This window comes from Zootoca vivipara, chromosome 2 (assembly GCF_965207765.1).
Source record: "Zootoca vivipara chromosome 2, rZooViv2.hap1.1, whole genome shotgun sequence".
In the NCBI taxonomy this organism is placed as follows: domain Eukaryota; kingdom Metazoa; phylum Chordata; class Lepidosauria; order Squamata; family Lacertidae; genus Zootoca; species Zootoca vivipara.
In genome coordinates, this window is record NC_142584.1 from 89,368,070 (window position 1) to 89,383,773 (window position 15,704).

Consider the following 15,704-nt stretch of genomic DNA (forward strand, 5'->3'; position numbering starts at 1 on the left):
AATTTCAATGCATTCCTATGGGAAACCGCGATTCGCAAGACAAATTTTTCGCAAAACAAATTGACTCGCGGAACGAATTAAATTCATCTTGCGAGGTACCACTGTATACACATTTAGTACAGTATTGTTTATTAAACTTTTTGTCTACACCTTACTATTTTCGGACCGATAAGTGGTTGTGTACTGCAGGCTCTTAAGTAAATTATACTTAAAAGTCTGTTGTGGTTAATAATAATAATAATAATTTATTATTTATACCCCGCCCATCTGGCCGGGTTCCCCCAGCCACTCTGGTTAGCCACTGATCAGTTTGAAATGGCCCTGGCGCAAACAGCGCACTTTTGTTGCTCCTGTTCCTGTTCCAGAAAGCATCCGACATGAACTCCAATGCGGTAGCCAACATTAGTCAAAATACTCTTTTCATTTTAAATAAATATCTTGAAAACCTAGCTAGGAATCTGTCCTATGGGGATCCAATAGAAATCACCTGACATTAGAGATACACGGTTGCTTGCCATCATTTTAAGGGAATTTGAGTTATAATGAAAGTGGGGCATGTACTCAGCCTTACTTCTCTCCCCGCCTTGTAAACAGGCTTTCGTATTGTTTCACAAATGTTACACCTTGAAGGGAAAGTGCTTAAAATAACAATATAAAGCAATTATTGCAATACCAAAGTTCTCATTGCAAGGGTCCCTCATTGCCAGTTTGTGAGCATTCAACACTTTCTCTTTCCATGGCCAAAATTGGTGAAGTCCCACTTTCGCATGTGAGAACTAGCTTACTTGTCAATGGCCCATAAGTCAAACAGTGGTGAAATTTGTGTGTGTGTGTGTGTTTGTGTGAGTGTTTGTGTGTGTGTGTTTAAAGACCTGGCTTTGGCTTCTTTTCTTACCGTTTCTGCTCATTATCTTTTCAAGTATCAGTAATGGGAGCCTTGTGCTGAATGGCATCATATAAATATACCAATTAATAAATTAATACAAAATAATGGATAGAAACCTGCATTAAAATGTGAAAGCTGTCATATTAATAAAACTCCAACTGAACTTGGAGCTCAACTCCAATTGAAACGGATTATAAATCACACCAACATTGATGCAAAAGCATGTTATTACTTCTCTTTCCCAATAAGCCACGTAGAAATGTGATTTGACTGCAACATGCATTGTGAAGCACCCTTATTTTAAGTTTACAAAGTAGCTGCAGCAGAGCAAAGCTGGTAGGATACAGCTCTAACATCACAGGCTATATTAATAATCATAACATTCATTCCATAGCCATGGAGTACACTCAGAACATAAGTTTCTGTGATATTCTGTTCTCTTGCGGCAGATATACACTCCAGATATAGGTTGGTTCCATACTAGTTTAATGGTCATGACATCCTCCAAAAACTCCTGGGAACTCTAGTTTTGTGAGACTGCTGAAAATTCTGAATCTGGGATCTGTTTTATACAGCTACCATCCTCAGGGTTCCCTGAGGCAAGGAACTGCTGAAACCATTTTTAAGTAGGGAAGTTTGCAGCTTCCAGTCTAACGTGATGTGTACCATCTGGACTAGCATGCATGCTCTTTGCTCAAAAACATCAAAATGAATATTAACATTTGCATTTTGAGATAAAACACCTTTAGAACTGTGCATTTTGAGAGCCAACACTTCTCCCAGATCCTAATCTGACACACTGCTTGAGATGTAAAGGTAAAGGACCCCTGACAGTTCAGTTGTGAACGACTCTGGGGTTGCGGTGCTCATCTTGTTTTACTGGCAGAGGTGTTTTTCCGGGTCATGTGGCCAGCATGACTAAGCCACTTCTGGTGAAACCAGAGCAGCGCACGGAAACGGCGTTTACCTGCCCGCCGGAGCGGTACCTATTTATCTACTTGCACTTTGATGTGCTTTCGAACTGCTAGGTTAGCAGGAGCAGGGACCAAGCAACAGGAGCTCACCCCATCGCGGGGATTCGAACCGCTGACCTTCTGATCGGCAAGCCCAAGAAGCTCAGTGGTTTAGACCACAGCGCCACCCCTACATCCCTTGAGATGTAGAGTGTGCTTAATAATACAACTGATAAAAATTCACCAATACTAAGATGCTTAAGTTAGCCACCACCACCCGCCGGCATTGTGCATTGATTTTTGTAAAAACTATACTGTATTTTATAACTTTGAAATACTAGTACCTCCTTTGACTCCTTTAAATGGATAGAAAAATGCTACCAAAAGATTCATAAGGACTGCAAGGTTAAAGGAAATACTGCTCCAGAAGGACATGTTGCGCGAGCACCAGTACAGTATATGTTGAGCTGCAAAAAAAAAAAAAAAAAGTTTACAAGGGATTCAAAGTACAAGATTGCCTCTAACAATGAATAAATCAACAGAGATCAATGTATTGCCAACTTTTCCTAGAATCACACTGTAGTAATCTTTCTTATTTGATTTAAAGTTTGTACTTTAATTGTTGTTTGCAGAGTCCACAAGTTCAGGGCATTTGCTTCCTAGAGAACCTTTTTTCAGATCAAAGGCCATACTGAACAGAAACCAACTTTTTATATAAACACTTGGTTTACAAGCACCAGGAGAGCAAAAGTTGATCGTGCGTTAAAAAACACAAAAAGGTCAGAATGTGCTGACTGCATGCCATGGCACTCTGCACTGTGTGAACTTTTGAGACCGACACACCCTCATTTTCATTTCCAGCCTTTATTCTCTGCAGTGGAAGTGGTTGCTTCAGAGCTAAACCAGATAACTGCATTATGCATTTAATGCGTAACTAGTTTCTGTTTACTAAATGGTAGCTGTGGGGCCAGATTGGGACTTCAACGTTCAGGATGGAGGACAAGAGAGGATTTGACCCTTTAGTCCTGTTATGGTCCTGCTCTGGATCACCCAGCCACAGAGGCTATTCTGTGGCTGTGTAGGGAGAGTGGTGAAATCTGAACTGTGGCAAAGGAATAATATGCCTCGGCTTCCATGCTATAGTCCTGATCTAGATCACCCTTCCCCACTCCAGCTATTTAATAAACAAACATCAAGTATATCATATATGTTTAACGTCACATCAAGTTTGGTCCCCCGATCATTACATTGCCAAACTTCAAAACGACGCAGTGGAATGTGAGCTTTAGAAAATGTCATAGCCTCAAACTGAGAAAGCAACCAAGATATAAGTGGACCATTGTGCCAAGCAGATGCAGCTGTCTCAGTGGTTTCGACTTCCTGCCTAACTAAGGCCAGTATTGCTGAATGTAATGTTTGGTTTTTATGTACAAGTTCTTCTCCTTTCGCCACTATATCAGCTGAAATGATGTAGTCACAGATGTGAGCTTTTGTAGTTTGAACATGGGCATGAGCATAGGCATGATGCAGGAGAACGGTGATAAGAGTCTCCTGTGATTATATACATATGTAATTTTAAAGCTAATTTGATCAGAGGAGCAGCACTGTGAGACAGCTGGAGTTGCTATTAGCTCTGCAGGCAACGTAGCATCTATACTATATTCTCTCCCCAAACTCCACCCTGAGCTGATAGTAGCTTTGTACATTAAGAGGTTTGCATCCAGGAAATAGTGCAGGAAAGGGTGCAGCACACTTTCTCAGAGAGCTACTTCCCCAAATTAGCATCCCAATGCAGCTGCTTGAAGTAAAAACCAAAGCAAAACCCCACAGGAGATTGTGAACACAGATCTCCTGTGTCATGTCTAGTTTAGTCCTTATGTAACATATCTGACAAGGATCCTAGGGCAAATTGCCCCTAAGATTAATGGCTGGCCATTCCCTTCGCAATGATATCCATCTGCATAAATCTTCTGGCTGCTTCAAAGCATTTGTTTTCATAATAGCAATCGGGAAATGTAATGCTGGAAACACACAACAATATGCACAGCTAATGATTAAACCAAGTCTTTCTGAAAATATTTAAGATACTGAAAGCAAAATTACATGGAGAATAATTTTGTGTGAGGATAAAATTCCCCAGAGGCTGAAATTGCTTGACGCAGAGAAGAACTTTGCAGTCTCTCAGATCAAGAATTAGTATCTTGAAAAATCGCCTTTGGCAGCAATCCAGTTTACCTCTGAGTTTCTTTTGCCAGTTCATTTCATTGAAGAGGTCTTCTGATCTCATGAAAAAGTCATTTATCTTACTGCCTTGCTCATCCCTCTCGGTAGTATAGTATACCCGTAGTTTAGATTCCTTGGTGAGGAACTCACATATACTGGGCACAGGGAAAACTATTTGCTCCATGGTGCGATCTGATCTAACAATCTATAGAAGAGAGGATTTAAGTATTAGTTCATATGGCTGCACCTTAAAACGAGCAAATTCTTCCTTTATCAGAAGCTCACTTATGCAGTAGACCTTCTACTCTCCTCACAAAAATACTTCATGATTTCCATTAGTGTAACACCATTTACTGTAGGTCTCTCCCTTTTGTTTCAGTAACATTTCAAGTCCAAAAAGCTGGATCATTTCCATATACAATATTATGTACATATATCATTATGGTTGATGGCCAACTATTCCTTTGTTAGGCAAATTTAACAGTCCAGGGTGGTTAAATTATGTTTCCATTAAAAAAAAATGAGTTAATGGTTATTTGGTGTCCTGAAAGCTGAGGACCTTTCTCTCTCTGTTTTTGAACGATACCCTCATCAGAGCTTAGAAGAATGAAAACATCCGTAAGAGATGGAATAAAAAACAACAACAGGTTTTCATTTGGAATTTCTAAAAAGAGAAGAACAGATAAGAGAAGATGAAACACTGTGCCATTTCTCTTGTTAGCAGTGCTTTTTTGTTGTTGTTAAAAAAAATGAGGTGCCAATACTCACATGGATACCAGGACAAAATGACTGCAATGACAGTGGGGGTGGGGGGAAGGTGACAGTACTCTGTCCTGGTGAGTACAATCACAAAGAAGGACTGCTTATTGTGATCTGAGATAGTGCAACAGTTCTGCTGGGATACAGGTTGGTTCTGGTATTCAGTATTTGCAAATATAGCAAATGTCTCCAACGCTCACCCCTCAGTGAACAGTGTTCACCCAGAACAAATCAAACCAAACAGTCCTTCCCCTGCTTAACTGGGGGATATGTCACAGTATGAAATTTTGTTCGTATATCTCTACTACAATTACACAGAGCTATAGTAGCTAAGATCTACATGGCTAATCCATCTTGTCTAAAGCTCGCCACAAGGACCATTATTTAAATTTAAAAGATGTTTGATTTAGAAAAGAATTGGCAAACTCAATTAAATTCAAAACAGGATGGAATATAAGCCAGTTTAGAACATATTGGATAGCATTGTATTTGCTATAATATTCCATAGGTGCAAGTTGTTTTTGATGTAGTACATCTGCACTGTATTGTTTGCACAGGACACTTCCGCTGACGTTCCCGCCTAATTTTAAAAAAATTTCTTGGTTTATCTTTCCTTGGACTGGCACAGCGAAGATTAACCAGAATTTACTGTAGCAGTTACCTCAATCTGAGCTGTGTGCTTGGCATAGAATTCCAAAGCTTCATCTCCATCAATTTGACCTCCAGGCTTCAACATGTTCTGCAACTCTTTGTTATGACGAGCGAGCTAAAATAAATGCACAATACATTTGGTGATAGCGGCCTGCATCACAATGAAAATGTACTCACATTTTCTTTGCACTCTTCCAGGTGCTGGCTGGTCCGGGTAACTGACAACAATTTTTTTCCTGAAGTAGCCTAAAGCTGTTTTGAACCTGTGCTTCCGAAGTTACAGATGTAGCATTTTTAGTGGTAAACCAGAAATTTAGGACAAACAGCACCAAGGGGAGGCAACAGTCTGTGGAATGAATCTATGCTGACCTCATGGCTCTCCTGGTCATTTGGGTACGAAAACATGATCAGTGTGCAGAATCAGCACAGCTGGGCTGTCCCAACAGAGATCAGATTTCCTGAATCTGTGCACTTGAGCCCAAACAATAGGTTGCACATGGCCATGCCTATATTTGGGTATAGGGCCCGGCTACTCGTAGAATGTGCCACAAAATTCTCCTTGCATAAATGCAATCGTACCTGATGGGCTAATATGTAAATATTATGCCCCACATTTCTAGGAGACGCAGCAAGATCTTCACCATTCTCTCCATCCTCAAACTCAACTTCACCTTGCAGATAAGCCTTCTTAATCACTTCGACCTGGGGAGAAAAGATAAATTCAACACTCAAAACTGTGGTGGTGTGAGAGACAGAAATACCAAGGCCAAAGCCTACTGCCAGTGGAAGACTCCTCTAAAGGAATTTCACATGTATTGCTCTCTCCCTCCCTCCCTCCTGAAGTAGAGGTCTCTGTTTCCAGTTATAAAAAGGTTGGTTTTTCTGTTTTGTTTCGTCTTTAAAGCAGCTGGTATTTGCTGTCAAATTGAGTCTACATTACGAATCACTTGACTCAGTGGAATAGGAGCCAAAATAAAGACTGAAACTTTATCCCCGGCTCACCCCTTTGTTGCTGGATAATAAATACATTGCATCACACACCCATCTCGGACTACTGCCATAACCAAGGCACAATGTGGCGAGTTTATAGACTTTCGGCCCTGCACTTTGTAATCCCAGGCTTGACGTTTTGCTGTTTATTAATGCTGGATGGAACAAAAACACTTAGAAGCTGTTGAATGGCTTTTGTCTCAACTCCTAGTCAAATTGGTATCTAGTTGTGATAGATTTGAATCCAAACACTGTCACCCCTCATCAACACAGGATGTTTTCATATTGGTGTTGATGGATCAGTGCACTTCATGCTTGCAAGGTTTTCATTTCTTTTTTAGAGTGTTGCCAACTACCCATTTGTGATATCTCAATGACTCACTTGCAAATGAAGCAGCCATACTACTACAGAGCTGATTAGTAGTTACATCAAAATAAATCTGAGGATGCAGAGAGGACAGTCATGAAGCCTCAGATGTTTTCCCTCCCTCTGCTACCTGATCTTCAAAGAAGCAGGCAGAGTGGACCACCATAGCTTTCCAGGCTGCCAAGAGCTACTGAGCTCTTAGCCCCAAGCTGCGCTGGAGATAATTTCAGAAGAGAACCATACAACAATGCTTCTCAAATCTTCCAAATCCTTATAGACTCTGATGCTGCACAAACAGTGCTTTCTGAACGCACTCTTTTACTTTTTAATCTCACTTGGAAAAATTAATTTCCCCATCCTCAACTGACCCGTGTGCTTATGAACTCCCCCAACATCTTTGCAGTCCACTTCAAGAATTCAGTGAGTGGAAGTGATTACTTTACTTAGATCCTGAACTTGTTATGTACTTAGCCACACAACCAGCAGCAAGTTTATTGCATACTGCCAAATTCGCCTGTGCCACCACAACCCCTGAAAATTTGGAGGCATATCCTTGGAAACGTACCAGTTCTTTGGGTCTCATATTATACAGGATCCTTTCTGCGTTCTCACTGTCGTGCCTACTTTCCATTATTGCCAAGAGTAACTTAGAGGCATTGTTCTGGTAAAAGTCAAAGAAAGATATCTGATGAATAGTTGAATGTGTTATAAAAACTGAAAGAAGTAAAAAAAGACAACCCACAGATCTATGTAACTATTTCCAGCTGCATAAACCTGTCAAAGCAACAAAGATGAGCAAATGTGAAAGACCGCAAGGTATCATAAAGTTGAAATCTAACATGATTTCTACTAAGAAGCAATGATGTCATTTAGATACATAAATACAATGAAAGTAGGTTTCAGGCAGCACACAAAAGATAGCTGTATCTTTTCTCCTCTTAAACTGTGAAGTCAAGTGTCTATCAGTTTGGAAGCAGAACAGGACCACTATAAACAATAAGGTGATGGGGTTTTTTGTGTTGTTGCTTTTTTGCATTTGGGGCACTCCCTATATATGCAGAAGTATAGATATTTATACATTAAAAGATTTTTAAAAACAAAACAACCTATCTGTTAACCTGTGAGCTGCCAGAATACTGATGGCAGCTGAGCTTGAAAGGGGAAAAATATAAAGAACCACAATTTGGTTGATATCAGGTGAGACTGTGTACACATTACCACCTTAGGACACAGTGAGGTAGCTTTCTCCCTACTGCATTTCAAGTCACAATTGAACTTTGCTGTACATATCAGTATGCTTTGGTATATATCCATGCCACTCACTTCAGTGGGCACAGGTGTTTTCCATGTGTAAGTTGCCTGCTTGGTTTTCAAATCAGACTGAAGCTGGATTTCTTTTTTTTGGGGGGGGGGAATACATCAAACCGCAGTATTTCACAAGAAACTACAGGATCACTGTACCCCTCCTGTAATATTGGGTATGCACACCACACTGCAACACTGTGTACTAGACACAGATGGTAGTTGACCAATATAGCGTGAGGGGACTCAATGGGACTTTTCCCCTTTCCTATTGCCTTGCATCTCCCAACTGCAATTAGCACTGGAAGTCCCCCCCTATGTTAAGTTCTGTATATAAAAATTATGTTAAATTCACAATGCAGAAGTCGATGCTGGCAGCAAGGTCAGCAGCTATGTCCAGCAATTATGCACTAACGCAGGGTAGAGGCTCCACTGATTTAACTGCAACTCAAAGTTGAGCCTAACCAATGGATCAGGCTCAGCACTGGATGGCTTGCCCAAAGTAGCTACTGATCAATAGATAACTGGTTCCTTTGTCCTGTTCCGTCAACGTCTATATTCTGCCTTAAATTGCAGGACAGTTGTGCATAAGACCACCTGATGGTTTCTGTCACAGGACTGGTGATGTATAGAGCTCTGATCACATGTCCTGAGCCCCTTAACAGGCTGAAATAATTTTGCAAGTTACAGTATCATAGCTAAGTAATTGTACTTAATGTTCTCTTTGAAATTCAGGTTTTGAATGTATGAAATACATTCCATATCTTAAATTAAGAACAGGGAAGCTGTTTGAAATAAAATATCATGAAGTCTTTATTTTAAAATGATTTTAAAAAATAAAATCCCATGTGATAGCAAACTTCCCAGGGCACTCAAGGAGCCTGCTAGAATTATCAAGATCTGGATAGAAGCTGTGGCTTTGTCATTGTGATACTACCGTCCATCTTCAGAGTTGAGTATCCACTTGCCTTCAGTTCTAATACTAGATCCATCCGCTTCTTCCCCAGAGGGTTGATATCATTGAGAATTAATGCTGTAATTATATCTATACCGTTGGACTCATGAGTAGCAATGCAGTTCTGCACAGGGGAGAAAGAAATGTAAAAATAAGTGGCTAACAAGAAAACATAACCTTTCTTCCCAAAGGCCTGTTAAGTCTCTCTCTGCCCACCACTCCCATGAAGAGATCCATAGGGGAGAATTCAACTCAATTATTACACTAGTGCAAAGGAATTTCTTCCCTTTCTACTCCGTGTGTGTACCCCATGTTGTCCCAAAACCTTTTCTGGGAGGTTGGAGAAAACCCCAGAATAGACTGAGCCAGGGAGAGGGGAACAGGGGCAGGAGAAGGGGGAAATGTCCCATTGCGCAAAGAGAAATAAAAATGCTCACAGAGCATTCTGCTAGTTTCATTGCAGCCCATTGTAAACTGAGGTCCAGCACCGAGGGCCTTCTGGCGGTTCCCTCGTTGCGAGAAGCCAAGTTATAGGGAACTAGGCAGAGGGCCTTCTCGGTAGTGGCACCCGCCCTGTGGAACGCCCTTGCACCAGAGGTCAAAGAGAACAACAATTACCAGACCTTTAGAAGACATCTGTTTAGGGAAGCTTTTAATGTTTAATAGATTTTGTATTTTAATATTCTGTTGAAAGCCACCCAGGGTGGCTGGGGAAGCCCAGCCAGATGGGTGGGGTATAAATATTATTATTATTATTATTATTATTATTATTATTAATACAGTAGTACCTCGGGTTACAAACACAATCCGTTCCGGATCGCGGTTCGTAACCCGAAAAGGTCGCAATCCGAGCGCGCGCTTCTGCGCATGCGCGGGACGTGCGCGCGATGAAAACACTTCCGGGTTTACAGAGTTCGTAACCCGAAGTGTTCGCAACCTGAGCGGGTCGTAAACCGAGGTACGACTGTATTATTATTATTAACCTAAACTACTGGGCTTCCCTTTCGTTATCTTACTACAAATCCAACTAGTCTCTATTTGCACCAAGGTATTTTCAGAGTCTCATGCTGAGACCAGCTATTCCCCCGCACTAAGAAAGAGTTGGGGATTCTCGCTGATGAGGATGCTCTGTTCTAGACTTCTCATTACAAATTTCTTTGGGGTGTTGCAGTTAAGCAGCACACTTCAGAACTATTGGTGGTATGGGAATGGATGCCCCTTGGAGGTCCCTTCCAACAGTTCTGTGGTAAGTTCTCAGGGTTCCAAGTTGTACATGAGATTCCCAATTTTGGGACTGTGTCACGTTTTCTGCTGCAGTGACTGGCTTACCTGGTTTTCATGGCATGGTCCCTGGCAGTACTCAGTCAAACTTTCCAGTGTCTGGTTGATCAATGCTACATTTTTCTCATTAATGTACAGCCCAAGAAGTCCAAGTCCTCCAGTTGTGCTTCCACAGATACAGTCCAGAAACTGCAGAGTCTCACACACTAAGTTGTAATTTGTCTTGTTGTTTTGACAGCGCAGGAAATTCTATAGATGAATATGAAATAACGGAGAGAGGAAAGTTCAGTTTCATTTTTGAACATTGATGCTGGTCAAAAGAAATCAAAATGTGTTTGTTTGTTTTTTTGCAACAAACTCACACAGTTTTCCATTCACACATCACTTTCTAAAAGCAATAATGAACATGATCTCAGCGTGATCTAAGCCTCTCAACACATCCATAGATAAATATTTAGGGCTTTTGACTTTTGTAATGTTTTGCAAGTGCCTATAGGTCAATTACACTCATTTCACTCCCCTCAAAACTTTCCTTTTAGTTAGTTGTCTTTGATCTATAAAGAGCAACAAGTTTTCATTCCACCCACTCAAAGTTCCTGCAGATTACAGCTAGTTAGAAATTCCCTCTTTGGGCTTAATTCTTATATTTTTCCCTCATGCTTGCTAAGTATCTTTGTTCCTAAGTCAGCATCTGGGGTAGGCATTTTTGGGCACGTGCCAAGGCTCACTGCCAGCCCCAGAGGCTTGTTCTTCTACTACTCTGCCCCTTATGAAATCTTGTCACATGTCTGCCTATGACATGGGGATTCAGCACTGAAGCCTCTGCTCAATCAAGCCTTCAGTGAATGGAAGAACACATCTGGCTGCAGCCTAAATTTGATGCAGGTCTGTTAGGCTCCCACTTCCCTTGCTAGGTTTTCTATCAGTCACCCACTTTTGCATGTGCGCACCTGGTTTTGTGTACCTGCCTCCCTGCCCGAGTCTTGTCACTGGGGTGGACCCCAGGTGGTTAGGAATGTGGCCACCAGGATACTGGCCAGGGAAGGCGGCGAGGAAGAACACAGTGCCAATTCTGAAGCAATTTCATGCTCCTCATTTTAAGGAGCTGTTTTTGATCTTTGTGATTTTAACTGATTTGGGTCCAGGGTGTCTTTAAAATCTCCTGCTTCGTATGAATCCACTCATTGTGTTTTAGCCTTAAAACTATAAATGACTCTGTGAGATTTGTTTGAGATGCTTTGCTTTTAGCTTTTGCAATGGAAAACATGTCCTGGACCATCTCAGCATTGCATGTTTCAAAGTAGTCTCGAAGATTGTGGAGCTTCAAAGAAAACATATTGTCTGGTTTTCAGTTCATTGGTTAGACCTGGAACCTTTAACAAGCCTAATGCAGAACAAACAGCCCATCTATTGTTAAGCACTGTGAAATCATCACAATCAAAACTGGGCCACACAGATAAAACAGTGCTGTAGACACAACTTCTTGGATCAAAGTAAACCACACTGAATCAAGATGATCAGAGATAATCTTTAGAGGGAAGCTACATGAATCAACCCCCTTCATGGGTCACTGCCTTGTCATGGCGAAGGGGCTTGAATAACTCCAAGAAGCCATGAGCTTTGTTGTGCAGGGCCACCCAAGATGGACAGGTCATAGCCGAGAGTTGTGATCTACCTGGAGAAGGAACTGGCAAACCACTCCAGTATTTTGCCAAGAAAACTCCATGGACATAAAAAAGGAGAAGCTTTGAGAAGAAAGTCACGAGTTTCCAAGGCATGCTCTGGTTCATGGGGTCACAGAGAATCAAACACGACTAAGATGACTAAACAACAACATGAATCAACATCTCCCCATGCTTCTTTGCCTCTAGCAGGTTTCTACTCAGGAAGGGACAGTTTTGATATCACATTGGCTTCAGTTCCAAGCTACCACACTCCACCGGAGAAACACTTTGCTCCTCAATGAGCTGGCAACAACATGTCTTGGGAAGGCACTGCTGTTCATTTAGGGGTAAAGTAGCATATGTCTCCATGCCCTCAGCTCAAGTGAGATGTCTGCTTTTCTACTGAGAGGATGGCAGAAAACCTTTTTTTGTAGAGCTGAGCCTGAAGATGCTGCATAGCCTACCTGCAGGTCCCGATTGTGGTTTTCACACAGCAGCTGCAAAAACCGCAAGATGGGCTGCATTATTGTGATAACAGGACTCATCTCCAGTTCGTCTTTGTTTTTGTCTGATGCAGACTGTGCGCCATCTGCAGCTGAATAATGGTCATCGGGATCAGCTTCCCTCCTGTAAGTGTTGTATGCCTTCCTTGTAGCAGTAGAGGCTTCAACCAACTGATCTCGCACCTCCTCTGTTATTTGGGTCATGGGTTCTCTCAAAGCTACAGTACACAGAGACAAAGGTCCATTAGCAAACAACAACCAAGTCACTAAGCAGAGCCAATTCAACGTTTTTCAGCATGTTGACACATCTACCTTTGTAGTAAGTGTTATCCAAATTAATGCTGTAAGTTTTACTGAGGCAGCCTGATTTGGTTTCTGTAAATCTGAAGGTTGTTCTCTAAAGAATAGATAAGGACCCACCATTAAATGTTTTAGCACAGGAATCAAATGAGATTTAGAGCACAAAAAAAAAGGATTTGAGAAGATTTATGGGGAAGTTCCAAAGTACAATTCTTGGAATCTCCATGTAGGGCTGGGAAATATTGTGTATACAATACTGAGCTAGATGGACTTCGGTATTTCCCCTGCCCAGCCCCGAATGCTTGCACCTGGTGCCTAAGTACATGCTGTAGGGTCACTGATAATGCAAATAGGTTCTTCAGATATTGCAAAGGAGACACTAGCAGCAGGGCTTTCTAACGAGTATTGAATTTTCAGTAGTGAGGGTAAATCCTGATTAAATTTTCAGTAGTGAGGGTAAATCCTGATTAAATTGGGGGTAATGCCACAGGTGGCGCTGTGGGTTAAACCACTGAGCCTAGGGCTTGCTGATCAGAACCACTGAGCCTAGGGTTTGCTGATCAGAAGGTCAGCGGTTCGAATCCCTGTGACGGGGTGAGCTTCCGTTGCTCGGTCCCAGCTCCTGCCAACCTAGCAGTTCGAAAGCACGTCAAAATGCAAGTAGATAAATAGGAACCGCTAAAGCGGGAAGGTAAACGGCGTTTTCATGTGCTGCTCTGGTTCGTCAGAAGTGGCTTTGTCATGCTGGCCACATGACCTGGAAGCTGTACGCCGGCTCCTTCGGCCAATAATGTGAGATGAGCGCTCAACCCCAGAGTCGGTCACGACTGGACGTAATGGTCAGGGGTCCCTTTACCTTTATCTAATGACAATAATATGTGCTGGCATTTTGATGCCAACTGACACTGACGAACCTCATACATGAGGGGCACCAACCCCACAATAGAACACCTGGCCGTAGGCATGTAAAGTGCCACTAGGAGGCAACCTTTTCTGTTTCTTCCAGTGTCATGTTATTGACAATAAACAGTATGTACTGATGCATCAGACATGTACGTTATAATGATTCCAAATTGAAGAGAGACGTTTGAGAGTGCCCATCTCAATCCCTCTCTTATTACAAATGGAGAATATGGGATGTCTGTTTTTAGCGACAGAATCCTAGACCTACTGCACACAGAGCAGAGTGTTAAAAACAAGGATTAAGCTACATGTCAAGCTACTCAGGCTGGCTGGCCCATTAATGCCAAAAATACCTATCACCACTACAGCAACTGCCACATCTCAAATGGATGAAGGAGGGAAGCAGTGCCATGGTAAAGCTGAATTTTTAACTTCCATGTTGTGGACCAGAACCTCTGGATCAATAAAATAATTCACTGAAGGGATTGATTTTCATATCCTTCATTACACCACTGGAGCACTGGAGAATTACCTCTTTTCCTGGCTGGTACATCTCTGTCCGAGTCATCATCTTTCTTTTTATTTCCTAAATCACTGGTGTTAACTGTGACTGTAGCCTTGATCTCTTGCTGAGCCACTTTCATGCGGTCATAAAAAACTTTGAAGAATTTTTCCGACTTCTTATCTTCTGTTAGTCGGCAAAAGAATGAGTGCTACAGAAACAGAGATGCAGAACACCTTAAATGGCAAAATCCAGTATCAATGGCACATAGATACCATGTAGTGAACCCCACAGTCACTGACTGAGCTTCTGTTAATGAAATAAAGCAAGGGAAGGCCCCAGAGTCAAATGCAGCTCTTGAAGAGTATCAAAATGCTCCCAACTGCAATATTCAGGGCAAGAAGTGAGCGAATAAATGTTATGGAAATGGGGATTATTTGGAATACGCTTTGTAAGGGAGGTTTGGCCGCCACCTTCATATGCTTATAATTGCTGGTGAGAGGAAGATGTTCGAATCATGGAATACTGAGAAAACACTGCAGCTCCTTTAAAGGATATGAAATGTCAAGTTGGCTACAAAAGGTTGCATTTTTGTTAGCCTTTTCTCAATACATCTGGGATTAGGGGATAGCACTTCTGGGCCAGAGGGATTTTTTGTTTGTTTGTCTGTTTAGCACTTACCATATAGAATTTGCCAGTTTGATATGATACACTACATTAGATGCTTTCAGAAGGGACAGCGAATACTCCTTAAACCTAGCATGAATGCTGCTGATGCACGGGAAAGTATATTCTCTAGTCATAGTCAGATGTAACATTAGTGTTTCACTTACATTTAGTGTTCATAGGATTTCGATGTGGAGAAGCCAAATAAAGCACCGTTCCCCCAAAACTGTGTGGAATACAGATCAAAGACTGTGTGCATGGAGGAAGCTAGAGCAAGCAGCCAGGGACTACATCTGACAGCTATCTGATGAAACCAATATGCTGTTACGTAAATCAGGAACAAAGCTTAAAGCATGACTGCAGGATGAACTTGTAAGTGGGTCACCTTATGCGGAGTATTATGAAATTAGTTAGCATTCTGCAGTGGCTCATGTTGCAACAGCTTCTCCTACAGCAGACTGACACGAAGTCAGATTTATTGGAAAAGCAAATCGAAAAGAGGAAAAGTAGAGGAGGATGGCAATACATCTTCTGAGATGCAGAGAACACAAGGCTGTCCCCTGCATGGTGCCCTTTAATCACTCTTCCAGAGAATTTGTGTGGCAAGGTGACTTTGAAATATGGGTAACATCATTTTCCCTTACTTTATGGAAGTGTAGGCAGATAAGGCAGCTGTCACAAATACTATGTGAGGCTTGGGAAGAAGAGATTTTTTTGATACTAAGGACAAACAATTTATTGACTTGTTCTGCATGTGCACAGACTTCCCTGAGAATGCTAGACTAGGTGGCTCTTAGTG

The 15,704-nt window shown here is 41.7% G+C and overlaps 1 protein-coding gene across 7 annotated transcripts in view; it reads right to left on the reverse strand.

Annotated features, from left to right (window-relative positions):
- ITPR1 (inositol 1,4,5-trisphosphate receptor type 1) overlaps nt 1-15,704 on the reverse strand; it is a 214,641-nt gene that overhangs the window by 39,104 nt on the left and 159,833 nt on the right. For all 7 annotated transcript variants that reach the window (XM_088662374.1, XM_088662377.1, XM_088662375.1 and 4 more), the window contains 9 exons: nt 14,270-14,450; nt 12,496-12,752; nt 10,416-10,616; nt 9,100-9,210; nt 7,395-7,490; nt 6,052-6,174; nt 5,483-5,587; nt 4,075-4,267; nt 2,184-2,306 (listed from right to left, as the gene is read on the reverse strand). In XM_088662374.1, the coding sequence (XP_088518500.1) occupies nt 2,184-2,306; nt 4,075-4,267; nt 5,483-5,587; nt 6,052-6,174; nt 7,395-7,490; nt 9,100-9,210; nt 10,416-10,616; nt 12,496-12,752; nt 14,270-14,450 (1,390 nt within the window). The remainder of the gene's footprint in view (nt 1-2,183; nt 2,307-4,074; nt 4,268-5,482; nt 5,588-6,051; nt 6,175-7,394; nt 7,491-9,099; nt 9,211-10,415; nt 10,617-12,495; nt 12,753-14,269; nt 14,451-15,704) is intronic.